This window comes from Coregonus clupeaformis, chromosome 1, assembly GCF_020615455.1.
Source record: "Coregonus clupeaformis isolate EN_2021a chromosome 1, ASM2061545v1, whole genome shotgun sequence".
NCBI classification, from domain to species: domain Eukaryota; kingdom Metazoa; phylum Chordata; class Actinopteri; order Salmoniformes; family Salmonidae; genus Coregonus; species Coregonus clupeaformis.
The window spans coordinates 49,721,829-49,737,387 of record NC_059192.1 but is presented as its reverse complement, the minus strand read 5'-3'; the positions used below and the strand labels follow the sequence as shown (position 1 = coordinate 49,737,387).

General features: G+C 42.4%; 1 protein-coding gene across 2 annotated transcripts in view; it reads left to right on the top strand.

The window, feature by feature from the left end:
• The window catches only part of LOC121569620 (synapse differentiation-inducing gene protein 1), a 50,762-nt gene that overhangs the window by 5,147 nt on the left and 30,056 nt on the right, over window positions 1-15,559 (top strand). For both annotated transcript variants that reach the window (XM_041880730.2, XM_041880738.1), the window contains exons 2-3: window positions 2,249-2,918; window positions 8,017-8,154. In XM_041880730.2, coding sequence (XP_041736664.1) covers window positions 2,355-2,918; window positions 8,017-8,154 — 702 coding nt within the window. In that variant the 5' untranslated portion in view covers window positions 2,249-2,354. The remainder of the gene's footprint in view (window positions 1-2,248; window positions 2,919-8,016; window positions 8,155-15,559) is intronic.

The window sequence follows — 15,559 nt, the reverse complement described above, 5'->3', positions numbered from 1 at the left end:
CCAAATTATTATAAAAAATAAATAACGGAAAAGTGGTACATGCATATGTATTCATCCCCTTTGCTATGAAGACCCTAAATAAGATCTGGTGCAACCAATTACCTTCAGAAGTCACATAATTAGTTAAATAAAGTCCACTTGTGTGCAATCTAAGTGTCACATGATCTGTCACATGATCTCAGTATATATACACCTGTTCTGAAAGGCCCCAGAGTCTGCAACACCACTAAGCAAGGGGCACCACCAAGCAAGCGGCACCATGAAGACCAAGGAGCTTTCCACACAGGTCAGGGACAAAGTTGTGGAGAAGTACAGATCAGGGTTGGGTTATAAAAAAAAATCTGAAACTTTGAACATCCCACGGAGCACCATTAAATCCATTATTAAAACATGGAAAGAATATGGCACCACAACAAACCTGCCAAGAGAGGGCCGCCCACCAAAACTCACAGACCAGGCAAGGAGGGCATTAATCAGAGAGGCAACAAAGAGATCAAAGATAACCCTGAATGAGCTGCAAAGCTCCACAGCAGAGATTGGAGTATCTGTCCATAGGACCACTTTAAGCCGTAAACTCCACAGAGCTGGGCTTTACGGATGAATGGCCAGAAAAAAGCCATTGCTTAAAATAAGCAAACATGTTTGGTGTTCGCCGAAAGGCATGTGGGAGACTCCACAAGCATATGGAAGAAGGTACTCTGGTCAGATGAGACAAAAATTTAGCTTTTTGGCCATCAAGGAAAACGCTATGTCTGGCACAAACCCAACACCTCTCATCACCCCGAGAACACCATCCCCACAGTGAAGCATGGTGGTGGCAGCATCATGCTTTGGGGATGTTTTTCATCGGCAGGGACTGGGAAACTGGTCAGAATGATGGATGGCGCTAAATACAGGGAAATTCTTGAGGGAAACCTGTTTCAGTCTTCCAGAGATTTGAGACTGGGACGGAGGTTCACCTTCCAGCAGGACAATGACCCTAAGCATACTGCTAAAGCAACACTCGAGTGGTTTAAGGGGAAACATTTAAATGTCTTGGAATGGCCTAGTCAAAGCCCAGACCTCAATCCAATCGAGAATCTGTGGTATGACTTAAAGATTGCTGTACACCAGCGGAACCCATCCAACTTGAAGGAGCTGGAGCAGTTTTGCCTTGAAGAATGGGCAAAAATCCCAGTGGCTAGATGTGCCAAGCTTATAGAGACATGTGGTCCTCTGTAGCTCAATTGGTAGAGCATGGCGCTTGTAACGCCAGGATAGTGGGTTCGATCCCCGGGACCACCCATACGTAAAAATTTATGCACACATGACTGTAAGTCGCTTTGGATAAAAGCGTCTGCTAAATGGCATATTATTATATTATTATACCCCAAGAGACTTGCAGCTGTAATTGCTGCAAAAGGTGTCTCTACAAAGTATTGACTTTGGGGGGGGGGGTGAATAGTTATGCACGCTCATGTTTTCTGTTTATTTGTCTTATTTCTTGTTTGTTTCACAAGAAAAAATATTTTGCATCTTCAAAGTGGTAGGCATGTTGTGTAAATCAAATGATACAAACCTCCCAAAAATCAATTTTAATTCCAGGTTGTAAGGCAACAAAATAGAAAAAATGCCAAGGAGGGTGAATACTTTTGCAAGCCACTGTATGTGTGTGTGTTTTTGTGTGTATGTGCGTGCATCCATGCGTGCGTCCGTGTGTGTGTGCGTGCGTGTGTATGCGCATGCGGGCATGTGTGTGTTTGCCAACAAAATGCATTTGTTGGTACACACCCCACCAGATAAAATGCAAAGTGATGTAGGCTGGGAATTAGAAGTGCCTTAGGCAGCAACGAACACCTCAGGATTTAATGCTTGGCAGGGTTTATGTTTTGTAACTGGCAGCTGTGCCATTAAATCTTCACAGAAATGGCGGATGCTAATTGACAAAACACTCCTCTTCACTTTTTCTTAAACCCTCTACCTAGCCATGTTTCTGACTGAGCTGGATTCACCAAAATAAATCAGCACAATTAAATACATTTACAACTGAGTGCAAGATTACATGAAAATGGGCAGAAAGCCAAACTGATTGAAAAAATAGTTTTTCTCATTTGAAATACCAATTCAATAACCTAAATAGATGAAGCATGTAAAGGTTTAAAGCTCTGTCTGGGTTTATACTGCTTTTGATGAAGAAAACAACAACAATGCAAATTGAATACAAAATACCTTTTTATCTGCTCAACCATTTTAATATGACCTCCCACAGGAGAGTGCAGCCTGCCATCCCATGCCTTCCCCAACCCAAGGCCCCTATGAGAGTGGCCTTTAAAGAGGAGGGGATTTGATCAAACAATCCAGCTCTGTAAGCCAGGATGGAGAGTGGACCGGGAGAGGGAGTGGGGTCGGGCTCCAGCCAGGCTGTGGAGGCTGAGCCCCCCAACCAGCGGACGACTTCTTCAGTTGGGAGAGGAAGGAATGCAGGGCTGGGCTCCTGCAAGCACAACGGTCTGATCAACACCCGCAGCTTGATGGTGGAGACTAAGGAAGGGCTGGTGTCAGTGTACTCGCCCCCCCAGTACCAGGGTCACATGGTGGTCAACCTGTCCCCCCAGCAGGAGCAGAATGGTCAGGGGGTCGGTGGAGGAGGGGGACCCCCACAGCTGCTCAACCCCAGCGCTCTGCCCCAGGGCATGGACCCCCGCTTCAAGCCCAACCTGATCCTGTACTCTGAGAACATGCTGCGGGCCTGCGGGGATGGAGTCGGGGATTGCTGTGAGACCACCTTCATAGAGGACTTGGCATCCGGCTCCTCTGCCGCCTCCAAGGATGGGCTGATGTTTGCCGATGGCAAGTTCCTGGAACTTGCTGTGGAGGATGCAAAGATCCAGACCCTGTCTTATGACATTGATGACGATGATGAGTTCCAGGAGCTGGAGGTAAGGTTTGGGGGCTCTGTCTTTTATCATAACACATTAGACTGTAAACATTGTAAGGTATGGTTACTATGTATGAAACACATTAATTTATTTCTGTATGGTTAGAAGTTTGTATTATATGTTTCTATTATTGCATTTAGAGCCAAATACAAATGGACCTGATGGATTTCTGAAGTTTTTGTCTGAAGGAGGAAGATCTCTTGGGTCCTTGAAGCTGTTCACTAAGAGCACCGTTTTATGCAGTAAAAAGCTGAATATTACACACTGCTTGAGATCTGATAAATATCAGGCTTTTCAAAGGCTGCCTCAGCATGAAAGAGGCTCTGTTGAGAATTCAGAGAGGCTAGAATGGTGGGCGATAGGAGAGAGGGGAAAGGAGATGAAATGGTGAAAGGAGAAAAGGGAGGAGAGATGATAGAGGAGAGGGGAGCAGAAGAGAAATGGGAGGAAAAGGGAGTGGCAGTCTGGACCACTGGGTACCCGCTGCGTCCGGTTGTCTCCGCCACCTGTTCTGATTCAGGTGTAGCACTGCCCAAGCTTTACCCTGCCTCAGGACAGACCAGGCAGGAGAAGACATGTACTGTACAGTCGTGGTCAAAAGTTTTGAGAATGACACAAGTATTGGTCTTCACAAAGTTTGCTCCTTCAGTGTTTTTAGATATTTTTGTCAGATGTTACTATGGTATACTGAAGTATAATTACAAGCATTCCATAAGTGTCAAAGGCTTTTATTGACAATTACATTTAAGTTTATGCAAAGAGTCAATATTTGCAGTGGTGACCCTTCTTTTTCAAGACCTCTGCAATCCACCCTGGCATGCTGTCAATTAACTTCTGGGCCACATCCTGACTGATGGCAGCCCATTCTTGCATAATCAATGCTTGGAGTTTGTCAGAATTTGTGGGGTTTTGTTTGTCCACCCGCTTCTTGAGGATTGACCACAAGTTCTCAATGGGATTAAGGTCTTGGGAGTTTCCTGGCCATGGACCCAAAATGTCGATGTTTTGTTCCCCGAGCCACTTAGTTATCACTTTTGCCTTATGGCAAGGTGCTCCATCATGCTGAAAAAGGCATTGTTCGTCACGAAACTGTTCGTGGATGGTTGGGAGAAGTTGCTCTCGGAGGATGTGTTGGTACCATTCTTTATTCATGGCTGTGTTCTTAGGCAAAATTGTGAGTGAGCCCACTCCCTTGGCTGAGAAGCAACCCCACACATGAATGGTCTCCGGATGCTTTACTGTTGGCATGACACAGGACTGATGGTAGCGCTCACCTTGTCTTCTCCGGACAAGCTTTTTTCCAGATGCCCCAAACAATCGGAAAATGACTTTACCCCAATCCTCAGCAGTCCAATCCCTGTACCTTTTGCAGAATATCAGTCTGTCCCTGATGTTTTTCCTGGAAAGAAGTGGCTTCCTCATTGCCCTTCTTGACACCAGGCCATCCTCCAAAAGTATTCGCCTCACTGTGTGTGCAGATGCACTCATACCTGCCTGCTGCCATTCCTGAGCAAGCTCTGCACTGGTGGTGCCCCAATCCCGCAGCTGAATCAACTTTAGGAGACGGTCCTGGCGCTTGCTGGACTTTCTTTGGCGCCCTGATGCCTTCTTCACAACAATTTAACCTCTCTCCTTGAAGTTCTTGATGATCCGATAATTGGTTGATTTAGGTGCAATCTTACTAGCAGCAATATCCTTGCCTGTGAAGCCCTTTTTGTGCAAAGCAATGATGACGGCACGTGTTTCCTTGCAGGTAACCATGGTTAACAGAGGAAGAACAATTATTTCAAGCACCACCCTCCTTTTAAAGCTTCCAGTCTGTTATTCTAACTCAATCAGCATGACAGAGTGATCTCCAGCCTTGTCCTCGTCAACATCACTGACACGATGTCAGCTGGTCCTTTTGTGGCAGGGCTGAAATGCAGTGGAAACGTTTTTTGGGGATTAAGTTCATTTTCATGGCAAAGAGGGACATTGCAGTTAATTGCAATTCATCTGATCACTCTTCATAACATTCTGGAGTATATGCAAATTGCCATCATAAAAACTGATGCAGCAGACTTTGTGAAAATTAATATTTGTGTCATTCTCAAAACTTTTGACAACGACTGTATGTGGGCTCAGGTAGCTGTATTGTGGATATATAATTTCCCTATCCCTGGGTCTATGTGAACTTTAAAAGACTAGTTATTTTAATACTAAATGTTTGCAGGAAAAATGAATTGAGTCAACGCTAAACTGTTGGTTTCTGGTGTTGCCATGGTTTCTGGTGTTTGTCACTGGAGCAGTCAAGGTAAACACCCTTTTTAGGGCACATTCTTAATTTGCGAATAGGATATTTATTACTGTATGTTGTAATACTGTAGAGAAAGCAACAACAAAAAACTGATTCATTTTGCCCTAATTCACTACAAAATTCTCAATGTGGGTTCTTTGAAATACACAGCAATGTAATAATATATGAGGTGCCCACAGAATCATTATTGTAGATGATTCCTTAAAATGAATTACAAATACTGTACCGCATACTTAACATGATTCCCGTGGGTTTACGTTATTGGACTGCCCTTCACAATGTTCTTACAGTACTTGTGGAGTAAAATATGTCTAATCCTTCCAAATGTACATAGGATGTCTGTTACTATCTAAGTCCCTTCAATTATCTTATATAATTTACTTTGCATGCTGACCTTTTCATAGAACATTGAAGTCTATCTCAGAATCTAGTTAATGGAGCATTTGACTCTTCTATTATGCAGCCACATTTCTGACTCCATTACCGTCAGATTCAGGCACTGTGTGTGGAATGAGATTTGTGAATTACATTTTTTTGGCGTCTTGCTCAGAATCCATCTGAAGTTAATTAGCTAGAGTTCTGAAGAGGTGCAATGATTTCTCGTAATAACCTGCTAATCCACCCTCCAGGACAAGAATGTCCTCATAATTAGGGCCATGCTTTTTTGGCATTTTGTTTTCACCAGTATTTCCAGCATGAGCCAATGAAGCCAACCATGGAAGTATATTGTATTTGGTTTTATTGACTCTCCCCTTTACCTTAACTGACCCTAACTGACCCATTTTTAGCTACAACTTCCAAGTCCGTTGGAAAGGATCAGCTTGAGCAAAGTGAGGTTTAGAATCACTGATCTACAAATAGTATTCCCTGACAAATAATAGGCTTTGTGCAATTAAGATTCACAGTGCTACGCCTCCGCTGACTTAGGTGATCCCCCCACCAAACACACACGCACAACCAGACATTGATTGATTGATTGATTGATTGATTAGAGACAATTAAAATAAAATGTCCTAGAATTTTCTTCCTGCAGCAAATCTAGTAGATCATGCTGGTAATAAAGGTAAAAGCAATGTTTTTTTTAAAAAGCCCATAAAGCATGGCCCTACTTACAGCCTGAATTCCTGAATAAGAAAATGTCTCACCCATCTATACACGATATCCCATAATTAAAAAGTTAAAACATGTTTTTAGAATTTTTTTCTCACATTTATTGAAAGTTAAATACATGAAATATCTCATTTACACCTCTGAGTCAATACATTTTAGAATCACCTTTGGCAGCGATTACAGCTGTGAGTCTTTCTGGGTAAGTCTCTACGAACTTTGAACACCTGGATTGTACAATATTTGCACATTATTCTTTTTATAATTCTTCAAGCTTTGTCAAGTTGGTTGTTGATCATTGCTAGACAACCATTTTCAAGTCTTGCCATATATTTTCAAGCAGATTTAATTCAAAACTTTAACTAGGCCACTCAGGAACATTCAATGTCGTCTTGGTAAGCAACTCCAGTGTATATTTGGCCTTGTGTTTTAGGTTATTGTCCTGCTGAAGGGTGAATTTGTCTACTTGTCTGTTGGAAAGCAGACTGAACCAGGTTTTCCTCTAGGATTTTGCCTGTGCTTAGCTCTGTTCCGTTTATTTTTATCCTAAAAAACTCTGTAGTCCTTGCCGATGACAAGCATACCCATAACAAGATGCAGCCATGACAATGCTTAAAAATATGAAGAGTGATGCTCATTGATGTGTTGGGTTGGACTTTCCCTAAACATAACACTTTGTATTCAGGACATAAAGCTAATTTCTTTGCCACATCTTTTGCAGTTTTCCTTTAGTGCCTTATTGCAAACAGGATGCATGTTTTGGAATATTATTTATTCTGTACAGACTTCCTTCTTTTCACTCTGTCATTTAGGTTAGTATTGTGGAGTACCTACATTGTTGTTGATCCATCCTCAGTTTTCTCCTGTGACAGCCATTAAACTCTGTAACTGTTTCAAATTCACCATTGGCCTCATGGTGAAATCTCTGAGCGGTTTCCTTCCTCTCTGGCAACTGAGTTAGGAAGGACGCCTGTATCTTTGTAGTAACTGGGTTTATTAATACACCATCCAAAGAGTAATTAATAACTTTACCATGCTCAAAAGGATATTAAAGTCTGCTTTTTTTTACCAATCTACCAATAGGTGCTCTTCTTTGCGAGGCAAACCTCCCTAGTCTTTGTGGTTGAATCTGTGGTTGAAATGCACTGCTCGACTGAGGGACCGTACAGATAATTGTATGTGTGGGGTACTGAGATGAGGTAGTCATTCAAAAATCATGTTAAACACTATTATTATTGTTAAATTCAGGCTGTAACACAAAGAAAATAGAAAAAAGTCAAGGGGTGTGAATACTTTCTGAAGGCACTGTATCTAAGGGAGAGAGAGAGAGAGAGAGAGAAAGAGAGAAAGAGAGAAGCAGAGAGAGAGAGCCAGGTGGCAGGTTGTTTGTTGCCCATCATTGTCCAGCTGGCATGGCTAGTCGTGCCCCTGTCTGGGTGAACATATGTACAGGTCCCTCCCGGTGCAAATCGACTGCTAGAGAACCCAGCTGTGCAAGCTGTCAGTGTATTTACAAACATGTGCTGAGGTGAGGAAAACAAGAGGCCATCTGTAGTCTATGAAGACAGAAAATAATTTCAACTAAACGTCAGCAAGGCCACCCTATGCTGCGCTACAATGCAGTCTTCTGTAGACCACTCTCCTTTCTTGACCTGCAGTATTCGCTCAAAGTATTCACTCTTTGTGCTTTCACAGAGCGAGTACTCGAGCGACTCGGAGAGTGAGGACAACTTCCTCATGATGCCACCGAGGGACCACTTGGGCCTGAGCGTCTTCTCCATGCTGTGCTGCTTCTGGCCCCTGGGGATCGCTGCCTTCTACCTGTCCCATGAGGTAAGGACTACTACACTGTCAATGACACTACATACATCATGGCTTGGTCACCACGAGCAGTTACAGTAAATATCAAGGCAGTCTTAGGAGAATGTGTATAACATCAGACAATAAATAACGTAAATAAGTCAATAATTTATAGATTTAGGTTTAGTTTATTAGGACCCCCATTAGCTACTGCACATGCAGCAGCTACTCTTCCTGGGCTCCACATAAAACATACAAATACATGACAAAGTACAGTTATAGACAAGAAAAACACAAGATGTTACATTAAATTCAAACAAGAGTTATATATTGGAAAGACACCAAGAGACAACAAAAATACTATTTACACATTATTCATATATACATATTCATATTCAGTACCGTTAAATTAGATCTTTAGAAAGATGAGAGGCGCTGTTATACAATAAGATGTTTTATCTGTTTTTTAAAGCTAAACTTGCTTTTTGCCTGAGTAACCTCTGGTGGCAGAACATTCCACGCACGATGACATGGCTCTATACCAGTGGAGGCTCCTCAGAGGAGGAAGGGGAGGACCATCCTCAGAATATCATAAAAATACAAATAGTGAAACATTAAAAAAGTTATCATTTTTAGATAAAACTATGCTAAATATATTCATGTCATCAAATAATTGGTTAAAACACACTGTTTTGCAATGAATGTCTACAGTAGCCTCAAAAGCACTCTGTAGGGTAGCACCATGGTGTAGCTGGAGGACAGCTAGTTTTCATCCTCCTCTGGATACATTGATTTCAATACAAAACCTAGGAGGCTCGTGGTTCTCACGCCCTTCCATAGACTTACATAGTAATTATGACAACTTCCGGAGGACGTCCTTCAACCTATCTGAGCTCTTGCAGCATGAACTGACCACCCAGTGTTGTCCACCCAATCAAAGGATCAGAGAATTAATCTAGTACTGAAAGCAGAAGCTACAGCTAGCTAGCACTGCAGAGCATAAAATGTGATGAGTAGTTGACTCAAAGAGAGAGAAAGACAATAGTTGAACAGTTTTGAACAAATTCATTTCTTCAAAAATGAAGGAGAAGCAAGCAAGAGAGATAGAGCTATATTTCATTGTATTTTCTTTTCACTTTCACTTTCATTTACTTAGCTAGCGAATGCAGCTAGCTAGTCTAGCCTACTCAAACACCCGGCTCAAACAGAGAGGGATGCTATGTTAGCTAGCTGGCTATGGCTATTCAACTCTGGAACTCTTCCAAGTCAAGGTAAGCTTTTGGTTTTATTAATTTATTTCCACCGGGGCCCGCCTGTATAACTGCTAAACTGCTTGCTGCTAACTGTACACTGTATTGCATGATTGTAGCGGGTTTACTAACACGTTAGTTCTAGTAGCTATGTTGACGATGACGTTAATATGGTGACAATGACGTAGGCTGTGTGTAGCGGTTAGCGGTTATGATATGAAGGTTTGGCTTGGAAAGGTTTTTTCGCCTGGTCACAGACAGAAAAGGTGAGAGGAGGAGAGCGCGTAGATTTGAGAAGGAATTATACAATGATCAAAGGGATCATGTTGTTTTTATGTGGCTGCTATGAAAGTGAACTGTTTGTGGATGAACAGGGGTGTATTCATTCCGCCGATTCTGTTGAACATGTTTTTATTAAACGGAAGCAAACGGAACAAAACGGGGATAAACATACTGGAATTTGTTTAATAGAAACTCTCGTTTGCAACTGTTGGACAAATGATTACACCCTAGATCAGCTAGGAGCAGGCAAGAGTGTGCAAGGCGGTATTGAATGTGTCAATGTCTGTCACTTTGATTACTCAAATGTCTCTCGACATTGTAAACTTTCATTCATAGGCTAGGTTGTAGCAACCTCATGATGGGTATAGGGAAAATTAGAGTCATGTAGTAGCCTAAACCTATCGATGTTACATTGAGTTGGGTGAATGGAATATGAATAACAGTTATCCAAAATGTTTTAATAGAAATAACTAATTTATTGCCCTCGCTGATCTTAAACGGCACCAGCCGGCACTGTTCTATACATAACAGAGCGACCCATTAAATCTGTTTTTGGTTTGGGTGCCGTGAAGAAACCCATAGTGGCGTGTCTGATGGGGTATGTACACTGAGTGTACAAAATATTAAGGACACCTGCTCTTTTCATGACATAGACTGACCAGTTGAATCCAGGTGAAAGCTATGATCCCTTATTGGTGTCACTTGTTAAATCCACTTCAATCAGTGTAGATGAAGGGGAGGAGGCAGGTTAAATAATTATTTTTTAAGCCTTGAGTCAATTGAGACATGGATTGTGTGTGTGCCATTCAGAGGGTGAATGGGCAAGACAAAATATTTAAGTGCCTTTGAACGGGGTATGGTAGTAGGTGCCAGGTGCACTGGTTTGTGTCAAGAACTGCAATGCTGCTGGGTTTTTCACGCTCAACAGTTTCCCGTGTGTATAAAGAATGGTCCACCACCCAAAGGACATCCAGCCAACTTACATTTTACATTTGAGTCATTTAGCAGACGCTTTTATCCAGAGCGACTTACAGTGAATGCATACATTTTCATACTGGCCCCCCGTGGGAAACGAACCCACAACCCTGGCGTTGCAAGCGCCATGCTCTACCAACTGAGCTACACAACTGTGGGAAGCATTGGAGTCAACATGGGCCAGCATCCCTCTGGAACGCTTTCGATACCTTGTAGAGTCCATGCCCTGACAAATTGAGGCTGTTCTGAGAAAAAAAGGGGGGGTGCAACTCAATATTAGGAGAGTGTTCTTAATGTTTTGTACACTCAGTGTATGTCTGTTTGAAGTGTATGCAAATAGTTTATACAAGTGGTTAGGAATTTTCAACAGACAAATGTTTCTTAAAATCCCATACAAAAACAACATGATGTAACCTTGAGAGGAAGGACATTGATTCAGTTGATAGATAAGAGTGGACCTGATGAAGATGGTATGCAGTTGTTTTCCCAGTGTGTGTAATGATCTCGTATCTCTGCGAGCTGCTCGAAGCCTCTGGCAGAGGCCTGCTACCCACACTGCATCACTCTGGTCTGACTGTACATCACGACTCACACCTACATCTCTCTTATTCTCCAGGTTTAAAAAAGTCTGCTCGGTTGGCATGGGCAACACAGCCCACGCTAAAATCAATTCCATAAAATCCAACTATAAAGCCTCACAGACGCAGAATAAAAAATGTATCAGGCTGGATTTTAAAAAACAGAAACACACGTCGCAATGGTGGGAGGTTTTGAAAAGCTTTAGGGTATTATCAAAGATAAGCTATTCAAAGCAGCCGTTGAAAGATCCTGAAAGGAACAGGACAGGAAAAAAAATTCTCTGTGAATTGAAAACACATATTAAGTCAATCTCTTCTGATCATCTTCCTTCTATGAGTTGTCCTCAGTTGATACTGACACTTTGGGTTTTTAGGAAAATCCATATGAACATAATGAAATCAAGGAAAATGCAGCCTTGAGAAAGCCACCCACGTACACGAAATAGATGTTGAAATCCTCACTTCATCATTTAAGAAAATACTATAGACACAATTTCCTGTGTGTGAAGAATGGATAGACATACAGTGGGGAAAAAAAGTATTTAGTCAGCCACCAATTGTGCAAGTTCTCCCACTTAAAAAGATGAGAGAGGCCTGTAATTTTCATCATAGGTACACGTCAACTATGACAGACAAAATGAGATTTTTTTTCTCCAGAAAATCACATTGTAGGATTTTTTATGAATTTATTTGCAAATTATGGTGGAAAATAAGTATTTGGTCAATAACAAAAGTTTCTCAATACTTTGTTATATACCCTTTGTTGGCAATGACACAGGTCAAATGTTTTCTGTAAGTCTTCACAAGGTTTTCACACACTGTTGCTGGTATTTTGGCCCATTCCTCCATGCAGATCTCCTCTAGAGCAGTGATGTTTTGGGGCTGTCGCTGGGCAACACGGACTTTCAACTCCCTCCAAAGATTTTCTATGGGGTTGAGATCTGGAGACTGGCTTGGCCACTCCAGGACCTTGAAATGCTTCTTACGAAGCCACTCCTTCGTTGCCCGGGCGGTGTGTTTGGGATCATTGTCATGCTGAAAGACCCAGCCACGTTTCATCTTCAATGCCCTTGCTGATGGAAGGAGGTTTTCACTCAAAATCTCACGATACATGGCCCCATTCATTCTTTCCTTTACACGGATCAGTCGTCCTGGTCCCTTTGCAGAAAAACAGCCCGAAAGCATGATGGTTCCACCCCCATGCTTCACAGTAGGTATGGTGTTCTTTGGATGCAACTCAGCATTCTTTGTCCTCCAAACACGACGAGTTGAGTTTTTACCAAAAAGTTATATTTTGGTTTCATCTGACCATATGACATTCTCCCAATCCTCTTCTGGATCATCCAAATGCACTCTAGCAAACTTCAGACGGGCCTGGACATGTACTGGCTTAAGCAGGGGGACACGTCTGGCACTGCAGGATTTGAGTCCCTGGCGGCGTAGTGTGTTACTGATGGTAGGCTTTGTTACTTTGGTCCCAGCTCTCTGCAGGTCATTCACTAGGTCCCCCCGTGTGGTTCTGGGATTTTTGCTCACCGTTCTTGTGATCATTTTGACCCCAAGGGGTGAGCTCTTGCATGGAGCCCCAGATCGAGGGAGATTATCAGTGGTCTTGTATGTCTTCCATTTCCTAATAATTGCTCCCACAGTTGATTTCTTCAAACCAAGCTGCTTACCTATTGCAGATTCAGTCTTCCCAGCCTGGTGCACGTCTACAATTTTGTTTCTGGTGTCCTTTGACAGCTCTTTGGTCTTGGCCATAGTGGAGTTTGGAGTGTGACTGTTTGAGGTTGTGGACAGGTGTCTTTTATACTGATAACAAGTTCAAACAGGTGCCATTAATACAGGTAACGAGTGGAGGACAGAGGAGCCTCTTAAAGAAGAAGTTACAGGTCTGTGAGAGCCAGAAATCTTGCTTGTTTGTAGGTGACCAAATACTTATTTTCCACCATAATTTGCAAATAAATTCATAAAAAATCCTACAATGTGATTTTCTGGATATTTTTTTCTCAATTTGTCTGTCATAGTTGACGTGTACCTATGATGAAAATTACAGGCCTCTCTCATCTTTTTAAGTGGGAGAAATTGCACAATTGGTGGCTGACTAAATACTTTTTTCCCCCACTGTAAGAGTGTTTATTGGATCAAAAGAGGTAGAAGCCAGAACCTTATAATTAAGAACATTGTTAATATTGACATTTATGTAAATTAGGTAATGTGACAATGTGATAATTGGATTGAAAACCATGCATAGATCCATAATCTTAAAGCAAAGAACTGCTGCAGTAAGGCTCAACAATTTTCTGCTACAGTCTGTATTTCTGTGATCTAAAGATAAACCATGTTGTCTACATGTCCCACACATACAGGGTTTGTGCCATAGCATAGGTTCTCTTTCAACACCTACCTCAGGAGTTTGTGTTTCAGATATCAATCACCTTAACCCATTTGTTCCCAAACATTTCCCAGACATGCCACTATGCAAATCTCATTCCATTAGTAACCTTAACATGTAATCCATATTTATTTTTTTATTTTTGAAAAGTATGTGAATACCTCTGCCTATAATAGAATGTACAGATATTTACCCCTATTCCTCAGCCCCAATATCTATATACCTCAGCCCAGTAACCCACACACCTAAACCCAATTACCCACACACCCCAGCCCTGTTACCCGCATGCCCTAACTCTAACACCCACATACCAATACCCTAATATTGATACAATCAAGTACCGATACACACATATCCTAGTCCTAAATGCCGTCTTTGTTACTCATAGACCCAGTTTATTTGCCAATACACCTAATCTCTGTTACTTGCCTGTCTCAGCCCTGTTACCCACTTTGCCTAGGCCTGTATTCCCCAATCCACCACCAGTAACCTATACAGTGAGGGAAAAAAGTATTTGATCCCCTGCTGATTTTGTACGTTTGCCCACTGACAAAGAAATGATCAGTTTATAATTTTAATGGTAGGTTTATTTGAACAGTGAGAGACAGAATAACAACAAAATAATCCAGAAAAACGCATGTCAAAAATGTAATAAATTGATTTTCATTTCAATGAGGGAAATAAGTATTTGACCCCCTCTCAATCAGAAAGATTTCTGGCTCCCAGGTGTCTTTTATACAGGTAACGAGCTGAGATTAGGAGCACACTCTTAAAGGGAGTGCTCCTAATCTCAGCCTGTTACCTGTATAAAAGACACCTGTCCACAGAAGCAATCAATCAATCAGATTCCAAACTCTCCACCATGGCCAAGACTAAAGAGCTCTCCAAGGATGTCAGGGATAAGATTGTAGACCTACACAAGGCTGGAATGGGCTACAAGACCATCGCCAAGCAGCTTGGTGAGAAGGTGACAACAGTTGGTGCGATTATTCGCAAATGGAAGAAACACAAAATAACTGTCAATCTCCCTCGTTCTGGGGCTCCATGAAAGATCTCACCTCGTGGAGTTGCAATGATCATGAGAACGGTGAGGAATCAGCCCAGAACTACACGGGAGGATCTTGTCAATGATCTCAAGGCAGCTGGGACCATAGTCACCAAGAAAACAATTGGTAACACACTACACCGTGAAGGACTGAAATCCTGCAGCGCCCGCAAGATCCCCCTGCTCAAGAAAGCACATATACATGCCCGTCTGAAGTTTGCCAATGAACATCTGAATGATTCAGAGGAGAACTGGGTGAAAGTGTTGTGGTCAGATGAGACCAAAATTGAGCTTTTTGGCATCAACTCAACTCGCTGTGTTTGGAGGAGGAGGAATGCTGCCTATGACCCCAAGAACACCATCCCCACCGTCAAACATGGAGGTGGAAACATTATGCTTTGGGGGTGTTTTTCTGCTAAGGGGACAGGACAACTTCACCGCATCAAAGGGACGATGGACGGCGCCATGTACCGTCAAATCTTGGGTGAGAACCTCCTTCCCTCAGCCAGGGCATTGAAAATGGGTCGTGGATGGGTATTCCAGCATGACAATGACCCAAAACACACGGCCAAGGCAACAAAGGAGTGGCTCAAGAAGAAGCACATTAAGGTCCTGGAGTGGCCTAGCCAGTCTCCAGACCTTTATCCCATAGACAAAGACATGTTCCCACCAGCACAAGTATTTATACCCCCCTTTAGGTGGAGTCTCCTCCTTTTCTCTAAACAATACATCTTTGTTGCCAGGCAGGAAGTTAAGTGATGTGGGTAATAAACTGTTCCTTCTCCCTTCATGTGATCTGCCCTGACCTTTGCCCCCATTCCTCACTAATCTCCTGCTATCCACCCATATCAGTGACCGCAACCATGTGATTGCCTTTTCCCTTACTTAGTAACTCTCCAAGCCCATGGCTCAT